Raw genomic sequence first — 16,576 nt, 5'->3', positions numbered from 1 at the left:
GAATTTGAACTTGACTGTAAACTATGATAGATGGATGTAAAGATTTGAAACTATAGACAGACAGTTAGTTAGCTGAAAGGGCCTCTTTTTAAATTGATCGTTATTGTCAACGCTTAGTCTTTTCAACTTAGCATTTCGATTTCTTTGTCATTCACTTGGTTAATTTCATCACGTTGTGCTAATTATGTATGGGAACTTGGACCAATATACACAGTTGTCTCAGGCTTTACGTTAATTATAATTGAGTGGTTAGTTGTAATTCTGATAGCCGTTATTAAAATCATGTTAAATAAACAAATATCAATCGGATAACGAGTTAATCAATTTATTACAACTTATCAAGCAAACTTGAACATATATACTTATCGTTTTGAAGGTAAGCATTCAGTCACCGGAAAAGAAATAGTGTTTGAAAATCGAGTAATTCAACCCATTAAGAAAAAACAAACAAACATTGTTCTTCTTAGTAGCTGTGAATTTCTGATGTAAATTTTTGTAAACTATCAGGAATTACAATGATGAATTAACTTTTCTATGACATTAACGGAGGTAATGCTTTCTCATCTCATCTCATAAATGGAACTCAGCAGTGGCTAGCATATATATATTCAAAATACATTCCTAACAAAGAGTTTGAGTATCGATTAATATGTACATTACTTATTTCAGAAACGATTGTAATAATAATAATGACCAATTAGGGTTTGTGGGCACTTGTTAAATTGGAGATAATTTTCATCTGAATGAAATTTATTGGAGAATTCCTTAAGGTTAAAGGGCACAATTGAATAGTTGAATTATCCTAGAATAAATTAAAGGTAACCACTTACAACGACGGCGCACGAACTGAAATATTTAGAACCTTCAACTTTCATGGTAGTAATGATACCATTCAGTTGGTGATAAGTTGAATTTCAGAACGGAATATATTTGGTTCGGTTTGGTATAGGATTTCATAGTTTATTTCACGGATCGATTATAGTTAAATAACTAGTGAAAACCAATAAACACTGCACAGCTGTTTGGTTTCAGCATTGAACTCGGCAGTGAGCATTCATACTCTCAACGGGGATCGAACCCAGGGTCATCAGGTTTCGTGGAGAGCGCATAGATGTTAGGCCACTAAGTAGACAGAAAATGGTCTATATTTTTAACTTCAATCATCAATACGCATTGTTGTGCGACTAAATTATTTTGGTGGATAACTTTCTCACACACGACGCATGGTTGAGCCCCACTGATCACAGCTTAAAGTTAAAAATGTAAATCATTGAACGTCTACTCAGTAGTCTAAAGGTTAATTTCTCTCTGTAAGAACTGAAGGTCATAGGCTCTATCCGACGTTAAGGTCGTGGATGCATTGTTCAGGTACAAGCTAAAACAAAACAATTGTCCAGTGATTCCTGGTGCTCAATGACAATTTAAGGTCAGTTTATGATGAAAACTGTGAAACTTAATAATTTATATGGGATTGCTAGTGAGTGATACTGTCTCAGAACTACGATGAAAAGATAATTGGTGTTAGTTCGAGTTTTAAATGGTTCTTTTAACTGATGTCAATCCAAGATGAGAAATATTTCTAAATAAAAATTAAACTAGATAGAAGTAGTTAAGATGAGTATCACTGATAATATCTAGCAACAATTATAGATCGCAGGGTAGGCCGCCTGCAAAGACTAGTTATATATATAATAAAGATGAAAATGTATGTAGACATAATCGTACCTGATTTAAGGAGGTCTAAGTGAACACCACAAGAGAGTTGACAGATATATGGAATTTTTGACGACCAGATAACTAAATCAAGCAGTGGTAAATGATTAGTTGTACACTGTAAATGAGAAGAGAGAGATAGAATTACTGATGAAGAAAATAGTTTGATAATCAAAAAATTTCAAATAATGAAAATAATACTTTAACTATGTACAATGTTGATAAAACAAATTAACATTCGAGATAAAATCAGTATACTGATGAGATTCTAATATTCTATGAATGTTATTCTTACAAAATTTCTGTTTTATAACACAAGAAAAATACAACCATAAACGAGTATAACAATGCTAAACAAACACAGACAAGGTAGCTACTCTTACACTTGTAAATGTGTTGGTTTGTACACGAACGAGAGATTTGAAAGTGACTAGAAATTTCTATGTATAATTAGTTCACAAAATCTTTAACTGATACAAATTGTATGGAAAGTTGTAAGCTTTCATCAACTGACAACAAGTAGGATAGTAGAGGTCAAAGATGGTTAAAGAATATAAACTAAAATGTTTAAAAACAAATCAGTTTACATATATTAACTACTTTTAATATATTTTGAAGAAATAAGAATAATTGAATATTCAGTCAGTTACAACGTAGGACCAGGCACACATATGCATCGGTCCAAGTTCCTACACCTCATTACCACAGCAAGACGAACACCGGATTCATAGAAGCAGTTAGTTCAATGGGGTAATATACAAAGAAAAGATTTTATGTAAGGATATAGTACAGAAAGAAAAAAATTAGTTGGTAGAAAGAAGGATATGAAATAATTTTAATCTCATAGTTTAAGGGAAGACAAAGAGTATATACATCTACGCCATTGTGATCGATTCTGAGCCATGTTACTCAGAGTCTTCAACCATTTCATTTGATAAATCATAACTAATCATAGGAGAAATAGACAGTTAGTCTATCAAGACTAAAGTAAGAATATTGATGAGAACCTATTAGAAAAATAATACAGCTCAATTATTCTAAACGAAATGATTGAAAAAAACATAATCATTTAAACATTTCAGTTTGACCTAACAAAAAATTCAAAAAAATGATTAGTAACTCTTATGAACTTGTTGTTTTTAGAAAAGAAAAACAAAACTGCAGAGTATAACACGATGAACAATACCATTCAGTTTACTAGTCCGATAGAATCAAACCCGGATTTTCATGGGGAATTTGAAAATATTAAAACAGTAAATCGAAATCACTCAAATTTTAATAAAATGTAAACTGATGCTTTGAGAAATAATGGCGAAATATCATTTCTTTTTTTACAATTCTCTTAAGTGACTTGTGAAGATCTGTTAGTACTTCACGAGAGTTTGTATCAACTTCAGATACTCGAAGTAAACAATGAAGGTTTAGACAGTTGACCAAAGCAAAGTAACAAAATGTGTGATATTCTTCACCATAGCACAAATTCATCACACATATGTATGCTTGGTTGCTGAGTTTTCAAACATTTTAATGCGTCAAAGTGTGCGTCAAAAAGTGAACCAACATACCAAATAAGAAATAATTTATAATTGTTTTGATACGATCGCTAAGAATTAAGCTTAAAAATCATATCTTGACTGATTGGACAGAGGAGTGTGCAAAATACGAGCTGATTCTCGTCCAATCGCTCATGATAATTTATTATGGTTACTTTGTGTTAGTAGTTTGTCATTCTTTCTTTAACGCTTTCCTTCCGCATAGTTGTTTCGCATTTGATTTTAAATCATTCATGGCGTTGAGTCAATAGCGTGGTCTCATGAGTAGCCATCACTAAGTCACATGGAATGATTGGATATTTCCAGTTGGTCAGAATTTTCTTTCACAAAATTCTAATCCATAACACAAAGGTGACTGGGATAGGATGGGACAAAGTCAGGGATCATATTTTATAACAAACAAAAAGGGTATGCTTTGCAAATTGAAGGATAAAAAGAAGGCAAAATATCAAGTTAGCTGAAAAAGAAACCAACACCTCAAAGAATATTCGGGACAAGAAAAGCCTAAAATACTAACCTTCTCAAAATTATTTTCTAACCACTTGAAATTTTCCATACTGTCTTGAAAACATTTAGCAATCTCTGCATGACACTGTTGTTTATTGAAAGCACTCAACCATTGTTTACGTCTATTTGAAATAGTCGATTCAGCCGTCCTGATAAATTCTAAGGCATCAGGTGGTGGTGGAATGGCTGCGGGTGTTGTTGTTGGGAGTTTCAATGTATGAATGTCTACCAGAGGTAATGTTACGTTGTTGCTATCTTTATTAACGATTAAAGACAACTCTTGAGGTGGATATGTTGCAGCGTCATTGACAGTGAGATTAAAATTATCATTTATTGGAAGTTGTTGAGATTTTTCGTTTGATGCTGAGTACAAATAATTTATACTACTATCTGAGCATTTCGAAAGTATGTGAGGACTAGATGATGATGATAATGTACAATTAGTTGTTTTTAACATTGCTTCTTGGTTTTCAACTAAACAAGAATGATTCAATGTATGACTTATTTTTGTATCAGACATAATCATCGAGTTAACTGATAAGTCACAATTTTGCCCAGGTGGAGTTGGTGATCTTTGGACTTCAGACTGAAGCTGTTGTTGTTGGCGTTCTTCTTGAACAGCTAGAATTGCAGATAAAGAAAAAAACGAATAAGATAAAGCTGTTCAGGATAGTTTGCTCTGGTATGGTCGAAAGTGAAGAGAGTATACTTACGCTCTCGAAACATTCTCACACGACAAGAGTATTTTAGCCTTTGTCAAGAGAGTTCTACTTACTGTCTTTAAGTGGAGATGATGGTTTTATGAAAGAGATGGACCATGAAAATCGGATGTCCGGTGATCAAAATGCTTAGGTGGACATTCATAGTCTTCCTAGGAAAGTAGGGAAATGTTGATTTTAAAATACCTTCAGGTCTAAAGCATAGGGAGCGGTCCCTTAGCAAAAGCATATGCTTCAGACTGATGTTCTAGAGTAGGATCCTTGAACATAGGCGTGAAAGAGGGAGATTATGATTTCCTTATCTGGTACACTAGTGCTTAACAGGTATGGATTTCTTAATTATTTAATTATAGTCAAATTTATTTTACTTCACTTTGTCGTCCTATTTCGCTTTATTTTGATGTTACTTATACGTTTTGTCACAAGAATATAAATCTGTAACTCACGTAGCAGTTGGCCTAAGCTGTAAGTTCCCTATTGTTTATACAATATTAAGTCGCCGAGTGGACGATTTTATGAATATGATAAGACATTTCTGAAGCCAAGTTTGCCGCTAAAACTTGTCTCCTTCAACATTCCACATTGATCTAGATCGGACAGCAAATAAGTTTGGTTTTGCAGTCTTAGCATAAAAGTGAGTTGTGTATTTGTGATTTATATTCAGGGCTCTAGCGAAGTCCTCAATCCCTCGATATGAAAAGTTTTTCCTTGTTCACTTGTTCGGGGGACTCTGAAATATTGGCCTCCATATTCGGTGAAGTCGGTGTCGTACTACGCGCCAATGAGGTGGCACTAATCGATTGAATTATCATTAGGAATCGTTTATCAGCTGTTCGATTAGGAGATTGCATAAAAATGAAAAGAAACTTGGGTGAGTGATAAGGTTTTTTGAAATCCTCGCCTACATATCGACGGATCGCAGCCCATATGGAATCAACGATGAGTCCTGTCACTGACTAAGTCACTGCTTCGCTGATTAAAAACAATTTCTGCTCATTTATTCAGACTGTACGACCCTCTTAATTAGCTGTTCTTCGCAAGATTACCAACTCACTTATGTGTAGCATTTTTCGATGCCCAATTGTATCAAAAATTCTGTTATCAATAAATACAGATGTCAATATTCATTTTTTTTCAATAGAATCGTGAACCAATGTTAGACCACGAGTGAAAATCTGAAAACAATGGATGGTCATTTCGTCAAAGTATGGGACTTCTTAGCAGTCCTCATTCACGATATTACAGGCGGGAATCGAACACAAGATCTTCGGTCTCGCGTGCGAACGCTCAAGCTCTAGACTCATAACCCGGCATCTAACGGTGTTAGTGTCTGACTTTAACCAACCCATAGTATCGCACGACCGTCTTTTATTGTTTTAGGTCGGTAACTGCCTCTCACCCGACATGGTTGTACTCTACTGGTCACGTTTTCTCACTAGAACATCAAGAATTTCCTCTCGTGTGGCGTCATGGATGAGCACTTCTGAGGAGTCCCATACTTGGGAAAAACGGGCTTTTAGTGCTTCCAGGTTTTTAATGGTAGTATGACACTGATCGGTTAATGGTTTCAATGAAGCTCCACAAACCTATATTGATACTCTTTTCGTCAGTAAAATATGTTTATGTTCAGTCCGAATTGTGTCATGATTTGGGAACCAGTTGAGTGAAGCGAAGAGTCCGAGAACACTAGGTCGTAAATAAGGAGACTTAAAGACAACCAATTCTTTTCAGCGACTCCGCTCCGTTGATAAGGTACGCTAAGCATCATGAACACTGTGATGCCTTTAGGCTGCTCAATGAGCTTCACATAATGAGCTTTAAATAGATAGTCAGAAAACAACAACTGAATCATAAATACCCAGACGTGGTGGTTGACCTTGCCCATCGTGATGACCCAATCAAGTTACATTGGCTGGAAAACTTGTTCAGTTAGATAATATAATTCTAGGCAGAGCAGTTGGATAACGACAAAACATTCGTTTTAAAACGATTTTTGGTGGCTTGAGATCACCAGCCGATATCATGTCTAATACCGCCCAATCAGGATTCTGGTTATCGATAAATCCACCCACATGACTAGTACGACATATGATCTAGATAACCGCTGACACGTGGATCAATAAACAACAACTCAACATATCAAAGTTAATTGGTTCTCCAGCTCCTAACACAGTGGCCAATTAGAAGAACCAGGTAAGAAAAAGCATTATCAAAACCTTATACCTTTTTTAATTTATTATGCTGACACTGATATTGTTACTACCTCTGTTATCCCGAGATTCTTCTTGATAAAAGGAACTGATAAAAACAAGACTAATGTAAAAATAATTACAAGGTATGCATGTATGTATCATCATTACATTCAATTTCATATTGGACAGGGAATGAAAATTAGCATATAAATAAATAAAGAAAATTTGGACTAATATATAAACTGACCTTCTCGTCGCATTCCCGCCCGTAAACATTTTTGATAACGGCAATATTGGCAACGATTACGTAGTCGCTTATCAATCTGACATTCTTGATTATCTCGACAAATATAAGTGAGTTCCTTACGTACAGTCCGTTTGAAAAATCCTTTACACCCTTCACACGAAAAGACACCTATAAGAGCATGACAAGAAATTTTCAATAAAACTGACGCTAATTTGGCGTGCGCGCACCTACACAAATGTAAAAACTTTTAATCTGTTAATTTAACTAATAAATTAAAAATATACCTCTTTGATTAAGATCTCAAAAGAGGAAATTCATATTATAAATTAAAACAAAATATAAAGATATTTATAGCATTCATATCTTGAGTTCAAAATGAACACATAATAAAGTAGTCGAACGTGTCGACAACTTCATTTGGAAGTCTGATCAGCCCTAATGAGTTGGTGTCTGGTGAAATCTGTGCACGGATTCAGAAAGCTCATTTGGCTTTTGCCAACTTACGTCACCTATGGCGAAGGTGAGATATCCGTTTATCAATTAAATGACGTGTATACTGCGCAGCAGTTCGTTCTGTTCTACTTTACGGCTGCAAAACAAGGTCATCAAGAGTAAAGGATACACGTAAGTTACTAGTATTTGGTCCCAGATGTCTTAGAAAGATCGCCCGCATTGAATTAACTACTTCTATGAATCCAGTGTCCATCTTGCTGTGCTAATGAGGTATGGCAACTTGGACCGATGCATATATGTGCCTGGTCCTATGTTGTAGCCGACTGACTGAATCCTGTCAGTCTTGTAAAAGTACTTCGCACTTAAAAGGTGCAAAGCACATGTCATATCTACGGACACTAACTGCCCACTGATTAAGCGCGGACTGCATGACTCGAGTATCATTGCACAGTATAAGACAATAGTATAAGCACACTTAAGATTGAAAAATATTTCTCCAGATAACAGATACACCCTACTGTTACCTGCATCCCTTAGAGCCATTTCTAGAATGTCATCTGTGAGATTATGCAACTGATTAACCCCACTTACTCAAATGGAATGAGTTGACTTTGAAACAACTAATAATTTGTATTATAAGCTTCTATTAGAGAGAGAGAACATGTATGGATGAACTAGAGGCAGTAAAAAAAAAATGGTAAAACAATTTAAGAGGGATAAAAATTTCAAGGAAAAAAAACTGACCATAGTGTTTTCCACTTGCACGATCGGAACATATTGAACAAATATACTGTCCAGATGAAACAGACACACCACCACTAGTACCACTACAGGAACTACCACAACTACTTCCACTGCTTGTACTGGTTGAACGTCCCGATGGCCGTAACAAACAACATATGGTAGATGATTGTAATGTTGTTGATGGTGAATTACAATTTGTTAATAATGGAGAGGAGGATATTACTGAGTGTGATCTATCATTATTTGATTGATTTGATAAACAATTTGAATCAATATAAGAACTAGTACCTAAATTATGTGTATTACTATCATTATTTTTAACCGGAGATGAAATTAAAATCGGTTGAATATGACACAATTCTGATGGTTGAACAATACCAGTAGTAGTTTTAGTTAATAGAATATTTTTATCAATAATATGTTGCTTTGTATTATCTGTTTTGAACACAACATTATTATTACCATTGGGTGACCGTTGACTTATTATTGGGATATTATTTGAATTGGATGATATACAACACAAAACCGGTGTAGTTAATTTCTTAGTAGACAATTGAGATACAACAATAGAACATTCAGATTGATGACCAGCTGTTTCAGGAAAATTCATACGATTCTGATAAGTCGATTGAAAAGGAGCAGAATTCTGTAGAAAATAAGTTTAAAAGAGTTAAACATAAACTAATGTTTTTTTTTCTTTTTTAGAATAAAATTTGAATTATGCATTAGTATACCATGAAAATTAACTTATTAATTATTGTGATTATAATAGATGTAGCAGAGCAAAAAATGTTGTTCCGTTTAGTCATTTTGTAATGATTATTTTATTAGAATAGACTATTATAGAATTTAACGATACCACTTATCAGTTAGCTACCCAAAATTAAGCAAATGATACAAGTATAAAACAAATATCAATGGTTCAATAGACATTAATATCAAACTAATAATTTAACTTTAAAGCGCTACTAACAAAACAATTATTGGCTTTAAAAAGTCCTTTACATCTTTTATATATGTGTATCCAATCAAAAGCTTTCATTTGACACTAACTGAGGGCGAAGTCGTACTGCTGACTGTAGAGAGGTGTGACAGCAGTAAGGTGATTCCCTCGGACATCCAGCATGACAGCGATGCTGCCTTCCCACAAGGAGGGGTGGGGTTAGAAAAGGTCGACCCTAAAAATGTCACACCTCACCTTACCTCACGGATTTCCGTCTCCCGAGGTAAGGCCCTTTCAAGAACGGAGCTAACACGTCAAAAACCTTCCACAAAAAGGCCGTGCGCGACCGGCCTCAAGCAGTTGTCCCTTGGGCTCTGCGGTCACGCTCCCAGGTCGTCAAGACCAACACTAATCCAATTTCCTTTTCAGGTTCCTCAAGAAATACCCTTCCACGGTGTGGGCAGCCGGGAAGTGACATCAGCCCTCATACCCGTGACAGCACAAGAGACCAAGGTGGTCACATTCAAATCCTTCCTACACCTCCTAATACCTCTCTTATCTCCATGACTAACCCTCCTCACGTCTCTTTATCACCTCGCACCGCTAGGGCAAACGATTCGAGTACGTGGAACGCCATTCCTGGTCTCCTGAAACCACGCTCTAAACTACACGTTGGAGCTTTTAACGTACGAACACTGTGCCAAATAGGACAGCAGGCTTCCTTAGCTAAAACTTTAGAATCTCGCGCCATCGATGTGTGCTGCGTCTCCGAAACGCGCATACAGGATCCAAGTAGCGTCATTCATTTGACCTCACCATGCCAAAATAAAGAACCGACTCGATTTACGCTTCGTGTATCTGGAAGCCCTGATTCTGCTTCCTGTGGCCTCGCCGGCGTAGGTATAGCATTGAGTCCTAGGGCAGAACTAGCTCTCTTAGAGTGGATCCCAGTAGACAGTCGTTTGTGCGCTGTCCGACTAAACGGAACAGTAAGAATCCGGAAAGATAGGGACACTCGTCGTTGCCTCTTCGTCGTCTCTGCCTATTCTCCCACTGACTGCAGCTCAGATGATGTCAAAGATGAGTTTTACAGAAAGCTTTCGGACCTTCTCCGAAAAGCAAAGCGCTCGGATGTAGTAATAGTGGCCGGTGACTTTAATGCTCAAGTAGGTAAACTAAGCGATAGGAAAAGACAACTAGGTGGATCTTATGGTGTCGTGGCTCAAAGAACAGATAATGGCGACCGTCTGTTGCAGCTATGCTCAGATAACCGCCTGTTCCTTGCAAATACTAACTTTAAGCATAAGGAAAAACATCTTTGAACATGGAGACCCCCTAATTCGTCCCAACGTTGGACCCAAATAGATCACATCGCTATCAGCCACCGATGGAGGGGCTCGATAGAAGACTGTCGCTCATTCTGGAGCACATGCTTGGATTCAGAGGAATCAGTTTGACAAATATAGTGTCTAAAATATTAGCTTCAATAATACTTCGACGCCTAATCAAAGCTCGTGAAGAGCAGATTAGAGAAAACCAGGCCGGTTTTCGACCTGGACGTGGTTGTATAGATCAGATATTCACACTACGTCAGGTTCTAGAACACAGACACACATTCAGACGCCCCACAATCGTAGTATTTCTCGACCTTAAGGCGGCATTCGACTCTGTTGATCGTGAGGTTTTATGGCAGTGTTTGTCACTGAAAGGAGTACCAAAGAAGTACATTAACCTTATAAAGGCTCTCTACTCGAACACAACTGGTAGAGTGAGAGCTTATGGCGAACTGTCATCGGAATCGATTACGTCAAGTGGTGTTCGTCAGGGCTGTCCACTCTCCCCATTCTTGTTCAACGTTGTCGTCGACGTACTTTTAGGGATAACACTTTCCTCGTCTAAATTTCCAAGGGTTAAACTTCTACCGGGAGGTTCACTTGTTGACTTAGAATATGCAGATGACATAGTTTTATTTGGTGAAGACGCTGACAAAATGCAGAGTCTTCTGACCACTGTAAGCAACAATGCAAACATGTTCGGGATGCGATTCTCTCCCTCGAAATGCAAAATGTTGCTTCAGGATTGGGTTACATCGACACCCGAACTAGTGATAGGGAGTGAAGTAGTTGAGTGTGTCGACCGCTTCACTTATCTTGGAAGTCTCATCAGCCCTTGTGGTTTGGTGTGTGACGAAATCTCAGCACGGATACAGAAGGCTCGACTAGCTTTTGCCAACTTGCGTCATTTATGGCGTAGGCGAGATATCCGTCTATCAACCAAAGGACGTGTTTACTGCTCAGCAGTTCGTTCCGTCCTACTTTATGGCAGTGAAACATGGCCGGTAAGAGTAGAGGATATTCGTAGGTTACTAGTATTCGATCATAGGTGTCTTCGAAACATTGCTCGTATATCATGGGACCATCGAGTAAGTAACACAGTTGTTAGGAAACGGGTACTAGGTAAGGATGGCAAATCAATTGATGAAGTAGTGAAACTTCATCAATTGAGATGGCTGGGACACGTGTTACGTATACCCAACGACCGACTACCTCGACGTGCTATGTTCAGTGGTATAGGAGTAGGTTGGAAGAAAGCTAGGGGCGGCCAAACCAAAACATGGCACAAGTCCATGAAGTCACTGACAAGTGGACTGAGTCATGTTGGTAGGTGTAGACTACCTGGTTGGGGACCACGAGATGATAGCAACCGATGGTTAAAGACCCTGAATGACATGGCTCAAAATCGTTTGCAATGGCGCAGGTGCATCCACTCTCTGTGTTCTCCCAAATTCTAATCTTCTGAATTCTTCATGTCCCTTTTTCCCTCTCTCCAAATTTATTTCACTGGATTATATTCTTTAAATAACATCTCCAAACCCTAATCTTCCCGATTACTGCTTATACTCTTATTACCTCTACCACTACGAGATTTGAATCGACAACTGCATCTCTGTGCTAATGTGGTGTGGCAACTCGAACTGATGTACGTACGTACGAAGTTCTACGTTGTTACTGACTGAACTACTGTTATACGATTTACTGTTTTCGACATATATTTCTAGTCTATTAGTTAAGGTCTCTTATACTCACAACCACTTTTGGTTTGATCTTATATAATTTTTATTTTTTCATTTTATGGTGTGATGCGGTCTGGTCTGCTTCTATATAAATCACGTATACCTGAAAAACAACGCCTGTAACTCTTCATGGATCCACAATCATCAAAGCATCCTTCAAACAAAGAAGGAAGGGGTCAAAATGAATGTTATCCAGTGCTAGGCACCCACCAACGAGAGTAACGAAGACAATAAAGACAAGTTTTACCAGAGGCAGAAATAAGAAGGTCAGCGCGCCAGTGGATTGGACATTTCGATGGAGGGTAGCACAGATCGCAGCAAAGAAGATGGAATGGCGAACAAAACAACCTCAAGAGTGAGTGTTTACAAGGGGGATGAGTGTAGTGTATGCTACTTATGTCTGTCGGCATAAGTAGTGGAAGTGGAAAACCTGACAGCAGAAGGTTGAGATGATCGAATCGAACAGAACAGAAACAGAGAGTAATTGTTGTGCCAATGAAGGAACAGTGAGGTTTGAGACAGTTAATTGACATTTCACAAATTAAGTATTTACTGTATAATTCTCAGGTTTTACTAAAAAGTTTTGTAATTTTGTGTTCAAATACATTCGATTTTCCCCACTTCTGTTCTCGCTCACTACAGTCAGAATCTTCAATACGAACGCCAAGACGATTCTACTGTATGGAGCTGGGACGTGGATAACTAATAAAATTATCATCGAAAAGTGCAAATATTTATAAACAATTGTCTACGCAAGATACCCAATATCTGTTGGCCGGATACTATCAACACCAACTTACTATGGCAGAGAACAATTCAGCTTCCAGTTGAAGAGAAAATTAGGAAAAGACGTTGTAAGTGGATAGGACACGCACTGCAGAAATCACCACATTGTATCACAAGGCACTCCCTAACTTGGAATTCTCAAGGTGAAAGGAAGTCAGACCAAAGAACATACTGGAGGTAAACATCAAAATAATGAATAACAATCGAACACAATTGGAAAGGATTGCCCAGGACAGATTTCGGTGGAGTGCTGGTGGGAGGCCTATGCTCTTCCACGAGAGGTAACAAGCCTAAGTAAGTAATGTCTGAAGTATATGATGCATATAGCGGATGTTGATATTTGTATTCTGGACTGGACGGACTGACCTAAACGAGAAGCTAATATATCGGAGACCAATAAGGATTCAGAGTTGACTGAGGGCTGCGAGTACTGGTTGTGTCATTGGTTTAGGGTCATAGGGCAAACAGTTTCTTACAGGAAATGATTGTTGAATTTGTTTAAGAACATTACTTAGCCGTAATGGTTTAAATAGTTTTTGCATTAAAATGACTAAAAATGAGTTGATAATAAGTAGTACTTTAAAGATTTCGAATTACACAGAAAACATGTTACTTTTAAAACTGTAAGTTAGACCGACTCAATGTGGTAAACGTTTAATTGCAATATAGTTGGTCATTGGCTTAGTTCTGTCGATAATTAACAACAGTAGCTTACTTCATATATTTATTAGACAGACTGTGTTTATATGATAACGAAAATTATTACAAATTGCCATAAAATAAAGACTAGAATAATTGTTTGACTGGTGAGTACACTAAGCAAAAGTGTAGACAGAATGATCTAGTGGTACTCACTTTTAAACACAGGTTTTCCACATGATCGTTGTTACTATGAAATAGGATCCTAATCACCAGGCCTGAACTACTTTACACACTTAAGATCGAAAATTAATAGGTTTATTATTAATAATGAATAACCGGGGTTAATGACTGAAATAATAAAAGTTACTGAAATACAAAACTTGGACTACATTCGCTATGCGAAGACTGATCGTAAATCCAGTCTGAATTTGTCAGATGTATGTGTGATATACTGAATGTACTAACTCGAGCTATGGTGAAACGGTTAAGACTATAACAAATATCTCCACAAAAAATTGACGTAAAGCTACCGGGAACAGCTACAAAACAGATTTAAATAGATATATGACAAATATACAAATAAAATTAACGACCCTGCTGTTAATAGGATAGAATTTTAATTAGCGCGTGATTGAATCAAGATCAGAGTCAGGAAGAGCTGACTGGCTCATTCTGTAACCAATCGGCTCTAGTGGATAGATTGGGAAGATATTAGAATATTGCTGTGTAAATACTATACATACGCTAACGTCTTTGCTATAATAAGTTTTGCTGTTTGGATTTTAGAGCATACTTTTTTATTTAGTCATAGTTTTTACTCCGATTTCTGACCAATCGAGTGAAATATTGCGTCCATAGAATACTAGGGAGGTTGAAAAAATGCCACATAGTATGGTGTATAATGTGACAATTGGAATCTGTAAACTACTGTGAGATATATTTTAAAGGTGTTAGCTTAATGGTGATCGATTTCTAACCATGTTGTTTAGCTTCATCACCATATTGTGGACCAAATTCACGAATCAAGACCTACTACAAGCAGGTTAGATCAACAGTTGATGTGACCAAGGGATTAAAGAAGCGTTTCATTGTAAGGAGATGAACTTCCTCACATTAAAATGTCATCTGTGTTACGATTTTTCATTTTTTTTCGTTTCCACATCAATCATTCTCTGTTCTCGTCCTCTTTTTTTTAGCCTTCTGCCTCCAGGCATTTCACTGTGTGTGAAAATATTTTATATGTTAAATAAAGTTAAAGACTGTATTTCGTCAAGTGACCTGGAGATTGAGTTCTTATACACAATGAACAGGAACCCGGATGTGAAATGAGATTGATTAATTGTGACAGAGATTCACTTCAAGTCGCTGGAAATAGCAATCGTGAATGGGAAATATCATTAGCGTGAATTCAATGTGGTATCGTATCTACTTGTCCAATAAGATAAAATGAGTTTAGACTTACGGAGCACTATATCTGTTTCTTGAGGTTAGGTAGTCATAGAAACGGGGGAGAGTGGGGACAAAAATATGAAGCGATAATTGATTCCAGTAAATTGTACATTACTTTATTATGAATCTCATCTGGCAACATAACGACAGTGATGTTAGAGAGAAACATATGAGTTTGTTACAAAGGGTACAACTGAAAGATGAAAACATGCTGACCCATTTGCGTAGGGCGTGATCATCCCCTTAATAATGATGTGATTTGAGTATATGAATTTCAGCTACACATGCTAATTACTAACAGAATCGGCACAATAGGAACAAATCTTGTTACAATAATATTTTAAAATCAAATGTATACAAAACTAAGTTGTGTCAAAAGTGTTGAAAGGTTGGAATGATGATAAAATAATAGTCAAAAATTTAAACCGATATATCGTTTGATGTGATTTTAATCTATGAACTGTTCATATGTAATACAGTTTATTTTGTACAATAATCTTTATGTTAAAAAATCAGTCATATGCGACAAGGAACATGGGATATATGTATATTCGTTAACGATACTGTATCACATTAGTACGAGTTGAAATTACCAAGAAAAATCTCGGGATAACAGAGATAGTAACAATATCAGTGTCAGCATAATAGATTAAAAAAGGTATAAGGTTTTGATAATCAAAACATAAGGGTAGACAAACAATGAATGCACCTACACCATTGTGAACGATTCTGAGTCAATTCACTCAACATCTTTAAACACTGATTGAAGTTATGGAGATGACCTAAACCAGGCAGCCTCAGACTAACAGTCAGTGTCTTTATGAACTGATGCCGTATCTTGGTTTGGGAGCTCTTAGCTTTCACCAGATAACAATATGCCGTTGAGGTAGGCTGTGGTTTAGCATACATAATGCATGTCCCAACCACCGGTTGATGAAGATTTACAACCTCATCAGCTGATTTACCTTTGTCTAACCTCACGATTGTTTACTCGGTAGTCCCACCATAAGTGATCAATGCTTCGAAGACGCGTGATCAAATACCAGTAACCTACGAATATAATTCCCAATGGTCGTGTTACATATCCATAAAGTAGAACGGAGACAGCCGCTGCATAATAAACTCATTCTTTGGTTGGCAGATAGACAACTTGTCTACGTCACGAATAACACAAGTTGGCAAACTCCAACTGAGAATTTTGAATGAGTAACAGATTTTGTCAAACATTTCTCCTCCATGGCTAATGGGACTTCTAAGATGAGTGAATCGGTCAACCCGATCAACTAATTAACTTCTTATCATGGGTCCAGGCATTGACCAAGACCAGCATCGAAGCAAGATTTCGCATTCGAGAGACAAACGCATTTCAAGTATGCTTGGATTGTCGCTGAGAGGTATCAGAAGACCACATTTTGTCAGCGTCTTTAACAAATAGAACCGTGTCACCAGTGTATTCTAAATGGAAAAGTGAATCTTCTGGTAGAGCAACATCTGAAAAGTTAAGGGATGTAATGTTACTTCGAGAAGGATATCTATAGCGGGGTTGAATAAGAAG

General features: G+C 37.0%; 1 protein-coding gene across 1 annotated transcript in view; it reads right to left on the bottom strand.

Moving 5' to 3' along the window:
* MS3_00001285 (uncharacterized protein) overlaps positions 1-16,576 on the bottom strand; it is a 49,017-nt gene that overhangs the window by 6,718 nt on the left and 25,723 nt on the right. The window contains exons 4-7 of the mRNA XM_051208746.1: positions 8,129-8,774; positions 6,932-7,099; positions 3,784-4,394; positions 1,726-1,831 (exon numbers count right to left, since the gene is read on the bottom strand). Of these exons, the coding sequence (XP_051072638.1) occupies positions 1,726-1,831; positions 3,784-4,394; positions 6,932-7,099; positions 8,129-8,774 (1,531 nt within the window). The remainder of the gene's footprint in view (positions 1-1,725; positions 1,832-3,783; positions 4,395-6,931; positions 7,100-8,128; positions 8,775-16,576) is intronic.

This window comes from Schistosoma haematobium, chromosome ZW (genome assembly GCF_000699445.3).
Source record: "Schistosoma haematobium chromosome ZW, whole genome shotgun sequence".
Taxonomy (NCBI): domain Eukaryota; kingdom Metazoa; phylum Platyhelminthes; class Trematoda; order Strigeidida; family Schistosomatidae; genus Schistosoma; species Schistosoma haematobium.
Note: the sequence above shows the minus strand (reverse complement) of the source record. Positions and strands in the feature narration are given on the sequence as shown.